Here is a 12,265-nt window from a genome sequence, read left to right on the forward strand (position 1 = left end):
CTCCCCTCCCCTCCCCTCCCCTCCCCTCTCCCTCGCCGCTCACCTCCCTGGTCGCGTGTCAATGCGGCTTCTAGCTCCCTCTCAGCGCGATCGTACTGACGCAGCTTGAGCAGCAGGTCAGCGAGATCGTAGCGCAGGTAGTTCTTGTTGCCCGACTGCAACGCCTTCTCGTAGTAATTGATCGCCTGTAGAAAGAGCAGGTACGCCACTAGCAGCCACAAGAAACCTCGCTAGAAGGCTTACAACGCGACAAGAAGAGACTCTTTTTGACCTACGCGGCAAAAAGAGAGGCTACTATGACGTGAAACAGCCAGGGAGCCTCGTCAAGGTAGTTCGTCGCTAGCCACAAGTTGCCTTCTCGCTTCTCACTATGCAGTGAGAGGAGATGCTCCTACGATGTGAAACAGTTGTGGAGCCTGATCGGGATGACAGTCGACGGATTGTTCGTCCGTCGCTAACCTTATGGTTTTGTGGTATTAATCGATAAGCTAGATCAGTGATTCCCCATGACTGGGTGACCCCCTCTATGACTTGATTGCTCCTTTGCGAGCATGGTGTACACTACCCCGAATAATTTTTCATAGAAGTGTTACGAAATGATATGATTTCCTGCAATTCCATTCATTCGATTCTCGCACGAATGCTCGATGGGCCATGGGCCATGCCTCTCTCGCTTTGTGGCCAGTGTATTGCTTCCGGTCGCCGCTGTGTAGCGCCATGGTAGCGCTGACTCATTACGTCAGTACTACAGAGTTTACTACATCCAGCGTGAGGTGGGCACAAGTGGGGGTCATCACTATGGCAATCAATAACAGACGTCATTCATTCTATTTGTCAATCATTGACGGAAACACGTGAGGTTTCCCGAAGCTATCCCGAAGCTATCCCAAAGCGAGAGAGGGTCGCAGCCAACCGGGATCTCGAGTCGGTTTTCGGCAAAAATACCAGATTTTCACCGCTCATTATCTCAGCATAGGGGCATCGTAGGGACAAGCGGTTTGTTTTATATTAGCAAGGCAGGACAGCTGATCAATAATACCGCAAAGACTCGTCAAAATAAAACGGGCAAAGTTTCTTAATTCGACTAATACTGCAACATGGTTTCAGCATTTCACCGTTGTACGCTCTCCTTCTTAATACGCTCTTGATATATATATATATGTATATATATAGCGTCCGTACCTTGCCGTAGTTGTGAGTCTGCACGAGAGCCTGGCCTATCTTGCTGGCTAGGGCAGAGTCGCGGGGATTCGTCTTCAGGGCTTGCTCGTAGACGTCGATCGCTCTCTCGGGCTGAAACGCCACGTCGCGAGTCAATACACGAAACAATTGCTCTACACACGCTTCACAGTGCAGCTGAGAGGGTCTATGTCCCCCAGGGTACTATCGGAGGGTACCCTGAGTACGATTCGATATATCAGAAAGTACCCTTGTACTATCTAATATGCCGGACCGTACCTCGCCTACTCCACTAACACCTACTCCCTAACCCTAACCTTAACCCTAACCCTAACCCTAACCATATCAGATAGTTACCATGCAGGGTTTGTTCCGATATATCAAACCCGTACCCAGGGTACCCTCCGATAGTACCCTGGGGGACATAGTCCTTATGAGCCTCAGCGCATGGTGCACCGTACACGGTATTACATCTACTTTTGCCCCCAAGTTACATCGCAAGTCAAAGAACGAAGCCATCTACTAACAGTTGGCAAAGTTACGTCGCGATCATAACTGGTCTCTGACGGTTAAATCTTAACATTGACAGATAGGGGGCGAAGTGACTTTACAGGTTCCAGTTTACGGTAGAATCAGCAAGTAAGCTACGATGTAGCACCGTTTGGCTTGACTACGTAGCCTGAATATACCGCATTTGCGAATCCAGCTATACCACTTGCTACATCGAGTACGTAATAATTGTCTGAGACTTTTATAGACATAAATGCTTTCTGCCACCAAAAGATTTATTGGTGCATATCAGGCATTTCCTCAGCAATATTCCTCTGAAGACCACTGAGATTGTAAATTCAAATACGGCTCAAATTCTTCCCATGCCACTTCCAAGTCCGAATCTCAACTCCTACTATCCTTCCTCAATGAAACAAACGCCTTTCGAGTCAATAGCGACTACGACATTGACACCGACCTCCTGAATGCTCATGTAGGACGTGAGGGATATTTACTAACGACATTGACACCAACCTCCTGAATGCTCATGTAGGACGTGAGGGATATTTACTAACGACATTGACACCAACCTCCTGAATGCTCATGTAGGCATCACCGAGCAGCAGGCATGTTTGTGGAGTCGGATTCTTCTCCACCAGCTCCCTATAGCAGCTCGCGTACAGTCGCTTGTCCTTGCGGTGGTGCAGGTAGATGTAGGCCATCTTCTCACGAGCCTCGATGTAGTATTGCTCATCAGCAGCCACGTTCCTGATGCAGACCGAGTCAGGCCACAATTAAATAATCTTTGTTTGCCCTCACCCGATCCAGGCTGAAAAGTTTGGGTAGGTAGGCCGGCTTTTTTTTGAGGGTGGGGGTCTTTTTACAAATTCAGCATGGTGTCTACATGCTCGGGTGTGCTTGTTTTGAAATACCTTTTATGTTGAATGTTTGTTTTGCTTGGTACATATAATGTATTGCCTCCAGATATATTTAATGTACAGTTATCCAATTTGTTATTAAAAAAAAATTAATACAATTTTTTGAGTCGGCCCCTTTTTTGGCGGGTCGGTCGGGTGAGGGCAAACAAACAATATTTTTATCATGGCCTAATTAAAACACATGCCCTTGTCTTTCTTCTTACCCCATGCTTACATGCCCCCTTTATATCTACGTGTACACATGGCACTTTGCCTATGTAGTACTGCTCGTCATCGATGTTATCAAAGCGCACGTCGCGTCTTCCCCAATACTCGATATTTATATTGAGATACTTACATTACAATGTTCAATACGCATACTCGCCATTTTTCCTATGCATAGAATGGTATTCTGCCTATGTAGTAATGCATTTCATGATGGATTCATCTCGCCTTTATGTTTACCATTTACCCTCATGCTGCCATGCTAAGTTTTTTTATTGCTTCAGGATCATCTCTGTTCTATTTCCATTTCGATTTAATCCTCTCTATTTATATCCAACAATCTCAGTACGTTCCTAGCACCCCCTCAATTTCTCTTACTCCTTGCCTCTATTTTTTCCTCTACCTCAATACTTACTTCACCACAAGCCTCGTAGAAACTAATCCCGCAAATTACACTATCACCTATCCCTCTCTCATACCTACTCCCCATTCCCCTACCTCTCTCGTCTCTCACACGTCGCAAAATACAAAATAAGTTTCACTACAACCTAAAAACTATATAGAACTTTCACTAATCTCACTCTATATATCACTAGTTAACTAATAAGTTGCTCTTATCTTCACATTCATATTCACACCCTCCCTGCCTCCCTCCCTCCTTTCGCTTAATATCCTTCTACTCCCCTAGTTAACTAATGTTAGATCATATTGAGATCAGTGTGTCGTAGTCACCTCAGGTTCTTTGAATTCTTCCAGACACGTTCTTTAGCAACACAATATAAATACATTGTTATATATTGTTCTCTCTCTCAGTTACGAACGCATCGTACGTATTCGTACATATCATCTGCCGCTATACTCCGATAGTCATATCCTTTCGCAAGCCTCCTATTAAAATCGTCTATTACTGATCTGACAACTCTGAGGAGCACTTCTTGCCTAACCTGAATTTTCATTCGCCGCTCGTAGTCTTACTAACTAGTAACTCGTTCTAGCGATAGTGAACAGTCTATAAGCATCGCGTGATCGGGCGTGTCGTAGCCGTGTATTGGCAAGTATATCCACACGTCGTCCGCGAGCGAGCGCAGAAGGTCGGCACTTTGGCAAGTCATTCGATCGTTCACACCTCCTCTGGCGTGCCCTTGAACTCATTAAAAGGCAATCCTGCACGAACTTGGCTGCTTTCCGGCTAAAGGTCACAAAAAGACACGCCCGGGAGCGGAGTGTAAGCAATGCAAATTCTCAGATCTAATAGGAGCGCAGTTGTGCCGTTCAAACACAGCCTGTGCCGCAACTAATATTATATTATCGCACTGAGTGAATAAAAAAAACAGCCAAAAAGTTAATAATTTGATTGTCGTGCTGTAATTAGAAAGCCACGTCAGATGATTTACATTTACGACATCTATCCGGGCGGAGTAACTACCGCGCTATATACATGGCTTACCTTCCTGGCCTACGGCTGTCTATGTGAGTCCGCCTTAGTTCAAGAACACAATGACTCGATCGCTACACTGGATTGGAGTGCATCGCTATTAGGTGAACCTCTTGCGGTCCTGAAACCTGTGAAGCATATGGTCATATTACCCACAAGATTGAAGAACATGTATATAATGTTATATATGCCCGACAATATAGCAATGGAAACAATGAAGTGATAAACTCATACTAATAATTAATGGCGATGCCTTCTGAATAAGCTCCTACACCTGTGTTTCGAGAAAACACAATGGCCGAAACTCAAGCTCATAATGCGCTTTAAGTCAACACATCGCCTTGAGCCTACACAGCAGTCAACACTAGTGAGCAAATCACGACGATGAATTCATGACAGCATTGGTATTCCAACTACGATAGGATCTTTCGCATTTATTTATAACTAATCATTTTTTCACAATTTTCATTAAATTTTCACTTACTTTCATCAAGTTTTTCCATTAATGTTCTTTATATCAATTTCATTAATTTCTTTATATACAATTTTCATTCAATCTCTTTATATCAATTTTTATTATTTTCATTAAATAACATTTTCATTAATTCATACATCTTTGTATCGTGTCTGGTGGAAATAAAGCATATCGTGCACGGCATGCAGCTTGACTCCACAAGGGAGGCCCATGCAGTCTTCAGGCGTCTCTAGTGCCGTCCTCGAATGTTCCGAAGTTCTTCTGAGCCTCTGCTTTGATTCAGGGTGGTATGATCGATGCCTCTCTTTATTCTGCGTGTGAATGACGACTGCATTACTCGCAGCGCGATTGTTACCGGCTGAACCGTATACCAGTAATTGGCCGCGCGCAGCACACGGGCGATGTCAAAGAGAATGCACCCTCAAGAAATAAACCGAATACATAAATTTAGACAAATTGGGTCTGGCTCCTAATGGTAGGCGGATCTTTTTACTGATTACCCTGGCACAGCTGTGGCACATTCACGCACATAATTCGTACCGCACTCGCTATATTTAGTTTGCATTTTTGGACTAAGTTATTATTAACAATAAATGAAATGGTGATATACAAAATAAGTAGTGAACCCATCCACTTATGTTCTTCAGATATTACGAGTTGAATGTAGATTTGTAGTATGTTGTGTGTTTTATGAATTGACGTGCTCTGATACTATGTGCGCCGAGAGAAAAGAGAGGCACTTCTTTTATTGTTACGTGATTCAAATATTTATAGATTGGACACGGTTGAGCTTCAGGTTGAGAAAGATAGCAATAAAAACAGGATTCGAGCGTCTTAACGAACATGCACAAGAATAGTAAGTCTCAGGCCGCTATTCACAGAACGGCACCATCACCACGCAAAGCAATTGTTTTGTTTAGACAAGTTAACGGTTCCACGCCGCGGCAAATGGGGCTTGCATAATAGAGTCTGTGACCCCTACTTACGGGGCAGAAGGTTGTTGTAGACTAAGTAAGCGAATGGACCCTTCCAGCGACTGTGAGATCCGAGGAGGCTGCTACTTCACCTCCTTCTGCAGGTAGAGTCTGAGCGCATGAGTGAGATGGGCGTGCGGCGAGAGAGTGCTGTTGTCCAGCTCCAGGCATGATGTGTGGTGTATATCTCACGAGAGAGGAGGCCGTGTGCTACGTGTCTAAAAGCATCAACAGGAGCACTCATAGCGCAGTACGACAATAACTCAGAGAGAAGACTGGGCACGGAGAGGAGCGCGGTTACAGGATCTCTGTGAGGGCTGGAAGACAGCGACACAGGGAGAGCGGGAATGCTATAGCATCAGTAAGCACCAAACTAACAATATCTAGTCTGGATTCACACGTCGCAGTGCTCTCGTGGGCGGGACCACTCCCCCCTGAAATTAGATCCACTCAACTGAAGATGCTCTTTGTGACTGAGGCAACGTCGAGGTCTGGAAGTAAATTAGTTTTTTTTTATTAGTTGTGAGTAGGTGTATCTCTCAGGTAGATACCTTTCCCTCTTGTAGTATTTCATCTTTCTTACTCTCTCTCTATTGAGGTATATTCAATTGTTCACGTTATTTATTCTTCTTTTAGACATATCTAAGATTATCCTCATATTCGCTCTCTCACAACCTAATCTACAATAACATTACTAATACTAGTCAGGGTTCAGCCACAATTTACTACGATTAAAATCAGCGGAAAATATTATCTGAAAAGGCAGTGCGAGCACGCGGAGGGAAGTGGAGAAATGGTATGGACGTGGGGCCAGTGAGTGATAAAGCCATGCGCGCAACATAAATAGGGGGTGGCGCGCAGACGGGCACAAGACGCTGGTTCTTTTGTTTTGTAAGACCACGTCCCCGTACTGTCGCCTATACAGCCTCACCACCCCACCCCATAGACGGCTTATTTAGGAGTACTTGTATATAAACAGCCGAGTCGGTACAACACACCGTTTGTGGTTAAGGCGTTATGCACAAGGGTTGACCTGTTTGTAATTGTGTGTGGTCTGCAGTGCATGCGTATTGTAGGCACGGTTACATCTCTGATACTGTACCGTAAAAATATACACGCCTGTAAAAATAGGGCTGGTTGAATGGGAATCTTGACGATCGCTGAGTCAACACTGTTTATCCAGTGGTGGATATTTAAATCAGGGGCGGAGGTTAATTAGACGGAGGCCGCAACGATTGAAACGTGGGGGAGTTATTCTCCAAAACGTGGTGGGCGCGCCCGGCTGATTTTGACTGCAACCGTTGAGGGAGAGCTGGACCCTGCTAGTATTAGTACAGTAATACTGAATCTGTCCACATCCATAGATCTGTATCATAGACGAGACAGTTCAATTTGCACTTTACATATTTACATTCATATGACAATTTGTTTAGAATCGAATCAATTTAGGTTAAACTTGTAGAGAATATCCACCAAACGTAATATAAACATGTGGACATGTGCCATTTTGCGATACTTATAAGAACTAGACTGACCCGTTCGCTCTATGTAAGAACGTGAATACTCGCACAGCAGTATAGAAACAACGCACGGAGTCAACAGAGAATTAGTATGTTCTCTCTTTCTCTCATCCGACTCTGACTCAACGCCTTTAGCAATTTTTATATACACAGTCACCTACAATAGTGTGGGAAAATGAACCCTACATAGGCTATAGATATCATGATATAGTTTTTCGAAAACAGTTTTTTTATCTCGCGACCTGCGTAGCTTATCTGCTCCGAACATGCATAATAGTTGGCACCTGTTTCCTTCACAATATGAGAGACAAATCTCGAGGAGCGATAATGACTGATACATCAATAGTGAAGAGCTGCAAAAGGTGCATCATCCGTGTGAGAGTACTCTCGGCCCAGAATCTCACCAAGTGAGTATAGATAACAACAGGTGATCGGTTTTGGGATTTGATACAAAAGCCAAGATCTTTATTGGTGTAACAAAGTTTCGAACAAATACGCTCTGAGTATATGTGGAGATGGGCTACTCGCACGGTTTGAGTTGTGGTATACAACGTTCTTCAGACCACAGCGTGTACGTCGTCTTCGCGCGCGTGCCGTGCGAAAAGTCGCAGTCACGGGAGAGATAAGCACGACATAGCCGCTAATGGATAGCTCTGACATTAGGAACTACAGCCGAGCCGCACGCACTCTCAGCAGTGCCGCGGCAAACTCTGCAGCAGCAGGTAGAAGGGCCGCAACACTTCTCACAGGCGCGGGGCAATACACTGACCCGCAGCAGGTAGAGCAGAGCGCGCAAACTCATTCACTGGTGCGCAGGACAACCCGCTGCCAGCAGGGCAGTAGCGAGTGCGCAAACTGCCTCATCGCAAAGCTCCTACGGCGGGCTGCGGCAGCGAGCAGCGAACACTCCAGCCCGCGCGTTAACCCCCAGCGTGATACACGAAGAACGAGACGAATCAACCGCGCGCCGGTGCAGTGTGTGATTCAACCTGTCCAGGCGCGGAGAGTCAGGTAGTCCTTGACGATGCACATCAGTAGGTCAGGGTTGGCATGCAGAATAGCTAGGCTGTCGCCTAAAAGCGGCAGGCCGCGCAAGACTGCGGCGACGTGCGCGGCTCGATTGCGCCCTGCATTGAAGAGCGGGACGATGAACTTCGTTCGTGGGGACTGCGCTGCTTGAGCGCCCCAGCACGGCCCGAGGTAACTCAGCTCCTAGAGGGAAGACACAGTCACTTAGTTAGCGCCTAGAGGGAGAGCAGGCAGTCGCTTAGTCCCGCACCCTAGAGGGATGTGTGTCTCCTCTAACGCATGCGAGATAACTACATACTCATTATATTACCATACTCTCTATACTCACCGAATCATACGGGCTGTCCTCGCATCCATCTCATAATGCGTCTGGATAACTACGTCTTTATCATCTATCACACAGTACATTAGGTAATATAGTGCAATAGTAGTATAGTAATAGTAGTATATAGTAGCATAGGTAAGTTCAGTCGAGATTGTCATTCTAGTCGTTATCATCTAACGATGTCGGAAGATGAAAGAATGATTGAATGAATGCAGTGTTCGAGTCCAACATGCTCACCCGCGTCCACTGGGAAAATCCAGACCTATAATCTACACAAGCAGTGTCACTTCCAATCGGAGTGAGAAGACAACTTACGCGCGGATTTACGTCCCCGATCGTGTGCTGTGCACCTCTGTTCAGAAGCACTGCGAGCTGTTGTTGTGCCTCTCGTCTCAGGCACTGTCCAGAAGCAACTGCACTGCTCGGCATGCTGAACCTGAATGTTGAAGTAGCACGATTAACTCGAGTTAAACGAATCGCCAGTACTGCGACCGAAGATGCACCTGTAGGGCTTGAGATGTCCATAGGTATCTTCGCCCATATAATCACGTTGCCTAGCAAATCATATACTGCCGGTGGGTAGTCGCTGCTTCCGGCGTTTATAGCAGCACTCGTGAAAACAATGCAAAGCAGAAAGATCGAAATCACCGCAACACTCGAGTAAATTAACCTCTGATATAAATTTATATTATAATTAGAAGATCGCATTACTTATAATTGCACTCGAGTAAACAAGCCATAATAAAAATTTCGACAATTCAGGTAGAGATCCGAGAATGAATTGGCTTTTAGACGCACACCGAGCCAAACACCACGATACGAATTAAGCATTAAGTAGAAGATCGCGAATCTTTCTTTCAACCCCGTGCAAATCGTCGCCCAGCAAGCTCAGAGTTTCGAAAATGGACGGCGGGAACGAATCTCGAACGAGCGACGGCTTCTGCGACCGGTCAACGCCTGGACGTTGGTCTGCGTCTAGCCGATGCGTTGCGGAAGAGCACTTGAGCGCGTCTTGTAGCTTCCTGCAGGAGACACTGGTGACCGGAGCTCGTGACGCTAGTCCCGCATGTATGTTCTCCAGGCCTCAGGGCCGCACGCTCGATGATACGTGTAATAGTGCTGCACAGTCAAACAACTGCTCGTCCCTACCCACCTGCAATAAGACAATGTGTCAACCATGTTGGGTGTGACAATATAAACGTGTCACCCGCACTGGTGTCACTGAGGCGTGTACGTGTGTGCGCAGTAAGCTGCTCGTCCTACCCACCTGCAATGTGACCAAGTGTCAACATCGTTGGTGTGACAATAAAATGTGTCACCCACACTCGTGACACACGAACATTGTACGTGTGTTGTTAGCATGTTCCTATCCCGACCTTGCAAAGTGACATCGACTCTGTCAAACAATGCGCCGGTGTGACAAACATATAAGTTGTCCCAACCGCACACGCGGCAGTGACAACACACAACAGTGTCACCCACAAATGTGTGGCAACACAGTAGTTGCCACTCACACACCATGTAATACGTCGTACTAGTATTATGTAAGCAACCATATAGTTATGAAACATCAGTGCTTACTATTCGGGCAATCAGCTTACCTACGTCATAGTACCAGCTTGAGCATTCTATTGGGTTCTAGCATGTCTAATATCCCGCATGAGGTCTGAGATCGCTTCCACTGCCCTGAATTGTACCACGCACAAAAAAACGAATTAATACTATATATAAAAAAATCCATATGCTTTTATGAAAAAAATTACAGTAGACAAATATTATATATATATATACTACATACATATATACTATATACATACATACATATATATATAATACATATATATATACCGCGATGTATGCGCATGATGTTGCATGTGTGTGTTCATCTGGTAATAATGTCTTATATTCATGTTTGCTACTGTTTTCCTCTCAAGTCATGTGATCAAATTAATTCATTTTTTGCAATGAAATTCAGAATAGAAGGAAGAAATCCAAAAGGTATTACATTCCAGATAGCTGACCCTCACGTGGCCGACTTTGAAAGCACCAAGCAGGAACTTTTTCGGATTCGTGCAGGTCGTGGCGCTTTACCGCAAAGCTAATCAAGTCAAGCAACATACCACCATAAGTATAGAAAGTACTAAACTGTTATGTTAAAACAAACAGGAATGTAAAATAGCATTATAGGGATAATGTCAACCAAAAAAAAGCAGAATACTACAAAGTTTTCACATGCTTCAAGAACAATGTCCAACCTCCTGTACCTCCCTGTGTAATGATATCAACATTTAAGACTTAATTTCAATAAATGTAACAAATTATATCTTTACACATTTTACTGTAAATCTAATTCCTAGATTCTGATACTCATAAAATAATTCATGGTTGTGAGCAGTGTGCACCCATTAACGGTTGAATCCATGCAACAGTCGAGTAGATACGGTCATGCAAATTTTAGCCTCTTACTACACATAACTTACACACGGTTCGTACCAGACGACTGAAATTTTTTCCTAAGGACTTTTCAAGGACTTTTCAAGGACAATTTTATCGAAATTCAAGACATGTTATCAGTACATTTTATCGAATTCAATACTACGAACAAAACATTACCTAGATTTAATTTAATAACCCCATTCTTCAATCACTGCACAGTGTCACCTCTACAAACTTACGCTGCGATCACATTAATTTAAAACCTTCTAAACACTCGTCACTTCTACAAGCATACCTTTGATTTACTGACTGATTTTACTGACTGTATAGTAAATTTATGATCATCATTTAACTGCTTCCTAATTCGTGGTTCTATAGCTTTTTGTAAGCTCATTTTAACCAGGCAATTTTTATTGAGGTTTGCACCATTATGATGTACAAATTTCTTTTTATTACAGGCCAAGGAATTTCTTTCCTAAAAATGCAAGGACATTTTCATGAAATTCAAGGACATTTTCATGAAAGTTCAAGACATTTTCAAATGAAATTCAAGGACATTTTCATGAAATTGCAATGCACTTTTCAAGCACAAAATCAACATTTACTAAATTCAAGTACTATTTCAAGGACTGCCGCCTCAAATTCAAGACTTTTCAGGAACTGTGGGAAACCATGTTACAGCTATTGCTAGATTATCGCTATTCTATAAAACAAGTCTATAGCTGTTGAGCAGTGTGCACTCCATCACCGTCAAGTAAATATACGTTCGAGGCAGACGAATCACAAGCGCTGAATGCAAACGATAATAATTCTGATCCTATATCAGCGTGTCACCTGTTGCGCCGTTTTCGATCGCGTCCATCGCACGCTTTTGCAGCGCCACCTGGATCTTCATCTTCTCGAGCGAGCGTCGGCAGCAAACTGCGGGAAACGCGATTCGAACGAGCTGATTGAGCGTCTCGAGGGCGCCACTGTAGTTGTGCTTGCTCGCGAGGAGTAAGCTCGCTCTTCCAGAAGAGACCGTCGAGAACTTCTTTGCGGGACGAGACGCACTGAGGAGTCCTCAAAGTGCTTGCCAGCTTTCTGATGTCCTTTACCGACGCGACGCTCAATCCAGCCTTTAGAGAGTTGCCGCTGTACAGACGCACGTGCAGCGTTACCAAACTACATTAAACTAGGACACCACTGTGCGAGCTCAGTTTTTTGTCGCTTGTAAGAGAGACAGTAGCACACTGTGAAGCTAGACAGAAAGGCAGCTGCA

At 44.6% G+C, this 12,265-nt stretch overlaps 1 protein-coding gene across 1 annotated transcript in view; it reads right to left on the reverse strand.

Annotated features, from left to right (window-relative positions):
- LOC106809745 (tetratricopeptide repeat protein 21B-like) overlaps positions 1 to 12,265 on the reverse strand; it is a 31,604-nt gene that overhangs the window by 8,759 nt on the left and 10,580 nt on the right. The window contains exons 14-17 of the mRNA XM_014812936.1: positions 4,324 to 4,371; positions 2,259 to 2,436; positions 1,183 to 1,293; positions 37 to 185 (exon numbers count right to left, since the gene is read on the reverse strand). Of these exons, the coding sequence (XP_014668422.1) occupies positions 37 to 185; positions 1,183 to 1,293; positions 2,259 to 2,436; positions 4,324 to 4,371 (486 nt within the window). The remainder of the gene's footprint in view (positions 1 to 36; positions 186 to 1,182; positions 1,294 to 2,258; positions 2,437 to 4,323; positions 4,372 to 12,265) is intronic.

This window comes from Priapulus caudatus, unplaced genomic scaffold (assembly GCF_000485595.1).
Source record: "Priapulus caudatus unplaced genomic scaffold, Priapulus_caudatus-5.0.1 Scaffold381, whole genome shotgun sequence".
Lineage (NCBI taxonomy): Eukaryota > Metazoa > Priapulida > Priapulimorpha > Priapulimorphida > Priapulidae > Priapulus > Priapulus caudatus.